Below are 6002 nucleotides of genomic sequence, written 5' to 3' on the forward strand. Positions count from 1 at the left end.
TTTAGCATGACAGTGAAAATTTAAAAGTAATGAAATTATAGTATCATTTGTGGGGAATCATTTTGGAATTGATGTGGAAAATAAAAGCAAAAGCTAAGAAAATGATATGTGTAATCTACCATATTTATTTGACTTTGAAAAAGCTGCTTAACTTAGTCAACACTGTAAATTCTATTAACACTTTTTATTTGTTTGCTTATGTACATGATTTTTTTAATGTGGAAATTATAACATTTCTCACTAAACACAGGGTCTTTGTGATGAGACAAGGCAACCATAGAATGAAATAATCACAACACTTATATGAGTCTATAGTTGATTATTTTTAATTAATTTTCCCCTCATTGACATGGTAGAAGAAACAAATACTGTAAAATATTTATTGTGGCAAAACGTGTCTTTTAATGGAACATTACATTTGAAGGAATATATCTAAAAATATTCTTTTATAGTATAATATCATGCAAAATTAGCAATGAATAAAAGCTAATTGATAAATATTTGACGATCTTCTCGAGAAGAAATGGCAACCCACTCCAGTTTTCCTGCCTGGAGAATCACATGGACAGAGAAGTCTGGCAGGCTATAGTCCATGGGGTTGCAGAATTGGACATGACTGAGAGACTTTCACTTCCATACTGTACATGAAAGACACACTTATAATATTTAAGATAGAAAATGGTTGCACAAGATGGAGATTATGTTACTATCATGAATTTTAAACTATGTATATGACATAATTGATTAAACAAATTAACTTAATGATATTTATTATTTACTCTGGAGAGGTCACTTTTTTTAAAAAACTGGGAAGAAAAAATATTAAACAGAGTCTCACTGTGATATGATTTCCCAAATTAAAGTTTGAATCTGAATGAGCTAACTCAACAAGTTTCCTTTGGCTCTCCTTATGGAAGAACTGTTCATTGTCATTTTATATTCATAAAGCAATCCAATCTAATACTGAAAACTGAAATCTAAATTCTCAAAGGCACAAGAAAGCAGACTGTTGATGAGGCTATTTGTATATGAAACAACATGTTTTTTCATCAAAACAGAATAATCCTCAATGTCTTTCAGTACTTAAAGTGACTTTTTATTCTTGGTATTATGGAATAACACACACATATGCACAAACTAAATAAAAATTATTGGTTACTATAAAATTATCAGGCTTCTTATTTTTTTAAAAAACAGTGAGATGAGGAATCCATTAATTTTCAATATCCCTGGATAGTAATGCTTCATTGAGTACATACACACTTTGTATATTCATGTGACCTATAATTTCTATGAAACATTAATATGAATTCCCAAATTAATCATTCATTCTTAGTCGTGTCATGAAGGGTTTGTATTCTCCAAGCTCTGTAACATTTTAAAAGGATAGGCTTAGGGAAAAAGACAATTATATTGACAAACTCTTTGTATACTTGAATTTAGTAATTTGTTACTGTCATATTTTCCACAATGGTTAAAAAGAAGATTTTTAGATACAAAATTAGTGTCAAAAAGTGATGGAAACATTTTTATGAGAAATCCAGGTACCTAACTCTTTATGTTTGGATATAAAATAAATTGTAATAAAAATGATCAATATGTAAACATCAGAATGTGCAAATGAATAAAAGAGAAGGGGAAATATAATGTAAACTATACATAATCCCATGCTTCAAGGAGAGTCAGTAGCGTATTGATACATATATACCATGACAATTGTATGCATAATTAAAATAAGATTTTATTAATATTTATTCTGTGCATGCTTTATGCATATTTGTCTTATTTGATCATTAATAAATTTACAGGTATTATTGTCTTTTTATTTTATTTTATTTTATTTTATTTTATTTTATTTTATTTTTTTTTTTTTTTTGCTCTCAAACCATTGTTTAATCAGAACAACAATCACATCAGACTTTTTTCTATACCTTGAATTCTTCCAGGTTTAAAAAATTACAGATATGAGAAGACTTTTACCTATTAATACACACAGGAATCTGTGTTCCTGGAAACCTTTACAATAGAAAGATCACTGGAACATCAGTATAATCAACACCTGGGAGAAGTATATTTCAGGTAAGAAAGTATCAATAGTAGGAAAAAGTTGCCACTCAACTTTCACCTCAATAGCATATTTCATTGCGCAAAAGCAGATTGTTTTCCCTCCTGGTACTTTAGTAGGGTATCAAAATGGCATTGTATCTGTCTTCCTTTAATCCCCTTCCCCCACAATTTAATAAAGAAAAACAAAAACCCAATGTTCATGCTTAAAAGACAGCCATGATATTTAATGTGGTGCTGGGCCACTGGGCCACATGGTCCAACAGACCTAAATTTATTCCGACCCTGAATTTTGTTAAATGTCCAATAATAAATGAACTGGAGTAAGAATTTCTCTACTTGAAGAAAAAAGGTCCTCCAGGGTAGTTATTTTAGAACAAGGCTCTTCTATTTATATAAGAATCAAGGCTTATTAATAACCCAGCATATTTAAATAAATTGATGAAAAATACTTTTTAAAATATAACACTGTTAAACATAAATCAGTTTTCACTTCTTAAATTAGTTGTAATAAGCAATCCTACAGGCTAGTTATTTGAAAATCAATGGCCAAACTGAAATCTGAACAAAGCCAAACTTGTTTAAACCAAATGCTATTCGTTAAACGTTGTACATTCTGTTTACTACCCACTGACTCAGTATTTTACTATATAGGGTAACACCTATTATAAAACAATGTGAGAAATAAGAAAAAAAAATGTTGGGGGTGTGAAATCTAAAAAAAATTTCAGGATGGACTGCATAATCCAAAAATCACCTGTTCTAGTTGCTACACTCCTCGAACACATTCTATACTTCAAAATGACACAGGGACTAAAAAAAAAAAAAAATCCAACACATTAACATACTTAAGCATCTAGACGTATAACAGTTCAGCAAACAAAGAGTTTTAACTCAAGCCTTTGAACACATCACTTAGAAACATTAAGATTTTGAACCCAATTACTCAAACATCATTGACTAGCCCATAATGCAGTTTGTGTTAACCTGCTGTACAAATTAACCACATAATAGTAGTCAGATACTAATCTTACTCCAACAGAAGTAGTGATAAAATCAAAGCAATACTCCTTTTTGTAAGATAATCAGGATAACAGCACTGGGATAAAGTGAAGAGAATTTGGTTTCAGATTCTTGTTCAATAAGCCTGTTCCTCATTTTTAGATAATGAGGATAAAGGTATTACAACCAAATATGGGAAGCTGCTTTCTCTTTATTTAAGCATTAGGAAGGAAATTAACTTTGGTCACATATTACCTTTAAAAAAAAAAAAAAGTTCCATTTTACATATTCCTAAATAGATAGGACCAAATGATCAGAGAAAAATTTTCTTCTGTAAAAATTGGCCAATTTTATATTAAAAGAAAAATCTAACATACAATATCATTCAAATTATATAAAGACTACTTGGGATCATAACATTCCAAATATATGACAACTGCAACCCCAGCCTAACAGGTGTGAAAAGTATTTGCTCTCATGTTGCTTTGGTCCAAAAGAGTAGAGCTGAATCAGTAAGAGTAAACTAAGTTCCAAATATTTTGCCAGCATTAATTTAGATTGTTATTGGCAGCAGAAATATCCATGATGAATAGTTCTACTATGAGAAAGTATAATAAAAGAATATTTCCCATGAACACATCACAGTACCAGATAAAAATTTACAAAAGAAAAACATGAAGAAACAAAAAAAGATAAACAGCTACCACACAAAAAAATACTGTTTCCCCCATAACTGTATCTGAAGGGGTAAAAAGGTGATATTAGAGATTGTTGATGATGCTAACATGAAAAGAAGTTGAGTATTGTATTTATTTCTTATTTTATACAACTCTTACTCTTTACAAAAATGGTTATAATCACGCCCATAAAAGTGTAACCCATGGCATCTGAAAGCAAACACTCTTTGTAATTATTTAAAAGGGCCTTTTTAAAAATTATAATACAAAGGTCTGTGCTCTATAAGCAGTCCTCCACTGTGCATTATAACAATAAGGCTTACTTTTAATACAAAGACTAAGTGTTTGGGAGTTATGAGCCACTAGATTTAACAAACATCATCTTATAGTTGCTTTTTGCATCTTTTTTGTTTTTGGACTCCTCCACTTCATCAGGGTGCTCAGCAGCTTGGAGCTCTTCAGTAGATTCTTCCTTCTCTGACTCTGAATCACTTTCAGAGTCATCTGGACTTTCAGGATCAGGTGAATCATCATCATCGTCATCTCCAGCCACATCACCTTCTCCATCATGATCATCTACCTCACTGAAGCCAAGTCCACAGTGTCGTCGATATCTTCCTGATAATTTACTGTCCATACTTTGTTGATATTGAGACTCCAGTTCTTCATTAATTTTCTTGTCTTCTTCCCCTGTGCGGAAGTGAGATGTGGATTTGTGATCTCCTATAACAAGACGACCAGTATGTTCTTTCTTTCCTGCTCCCATAAGTCTCAAGAACTTCTGTTTTCTTTCTTCATTACCTAAGTCTGCTGCCTCCCAATTGCTAGATCCAAGATCGTCGTCTGGGGAGGCTGAACGCTTCACCCCGTGCGGATGGGACTCCCTGGCAGCACTCATCGTTGCGGACACCACAACGGGAAAGGTCGAACCCACTCGCCCGTTCTCCTCAGCCGCGACGCCAGCAGCCTGCAGTCTGCCACCGGCCCAAGCAGCAGCGCCACTCCACAAGGCAGAGTCCCTTCCCCACAAGGCAGAGTCCCTTCCTATTTTATTTTTTATTATTATTTGTACACCCATGGCGGATTCAGGTTGATGTGTGGAAAAACCAATACAATATTGTAAAGTAAAAAATAATAATAATAATGTTGTCTTTTTAAATTTAAGAAGATTAAAACTCATTCTTTGCAGTCACAATAAAATAATCCCATTAATAAAGTATTAATATAAATATTTTAATATTCATGTTAAATTTTACTAATTTACTGAGAACATTTTTTATAATTTATTTATCCCAACCAAGGATTCTATTCAGAACCACATTTCATCATGTCAATATGTCCCTTGAATCACTTAATTTAGATAAATATATTTCTTTGTTATTGAATTCTTGAAGATATTTGAGCTGGTAGAATTCACCATGTTCTGGAACTTATTAAATGTATATTCATGGTGTCACTTACCTTTTCTCCTCTCACTTTCATTACCTACTAAAAAAATGTATCTACCAGCTGGCTTAAATCCAAGAAAATATCTTTGGCACCAATGCACCATATATGCTATTATATCAATATTGCTACATATAAGGGAACAATTAATATTTTTTTCCCATTATGTGTCCTGATAAATTCATTTTAACAGTGTAATTTTCTTCACCCTTGAGACAAAAAATAGTCTCTGTAATATCATATTGGCTCTATATAAGCTTTCAATTCCTCATCAGACATTTATCTGTTGGATTTACTACCAACTGATAATATCTGTTTGAGGAAAAGTTTTTTACTAGATTTGGAAATGATCTTGTGATATCATAATCATTTATCATTCTTCTGACCACTGCACTCCAAGAGTAGGTGATCTATGTCACGTAGGATTTTGTTAAATAAGTGAAAGAGGATCCAGGATGGTAAGCTTTCCATTCAATTCAGCTGCTCAGTCGTGTCCGACTCTCAGCAACTGCATGAACCGCAGCATGCAATGCCTTCCTGTCCATCACCAACTCCCGGAGTTTACCAAACTCATGTCCATTGAGTTGGTGAAGACATCCAACCATCTCATCCTCTGTTGTCCCCTTCTCCTCCTGCCCTCAATCCCTCTGAGCATCAGGGTCTTTTCAAATGAGTCAGCTGTTCTCATCAGGTGGCCAAAGTATTGGAGTTTCAGCTTCAACATCAGTCCTTCCAAAGAACAACCAGGACTGATCTGCTTTAGGATGGACTGGTTGGATCTCCTTGTAGTCCAAGGGACTGTTAAGAGTCTTC

At 33.0% G+C, this 6002-nt stretch overlaps 1 protein-coding gene across 1 annotated transcript; it reads right to left on the bottom strand.

The window, feature by feature from the left end:
- Window positions 1-2679: 2679 nt before the first annotated feature.
- LOC128065999 (small acidic protein) lies at window positions 2680-4758 on the bottom strand. The gene has a single exon (XM_052659074.1). It carries the CDS (start codon window positions 4639-4641, stop codon window positions 4096-4098), a length of 546 nt encoding a protein of 181 aa, XP_052515034.1. The 5' UTR covers window positions 4642-4758; the 3' UTR covers window positions 2680-4095.
- Window positions 4759-6002: the final 1244 nt, after the last annotated feature.

The sequence above is a fragment of the Budorcas taxicolor genome, chromosome 20, assembly GCF_023091745.1.
Source record: "Budorcas taxicolor isolate Tak-1 chromosome 20, Takin1.1, whole genome shotgun sequence".
In the NCBI taxonomy this organism is placed as follows: domain Eukaryota; kingdom Metazoa; phylum Chordata; class Mammalia; order Artiodactyla; family Bovidae; genus Budorcas; species Budorcas taxicolor.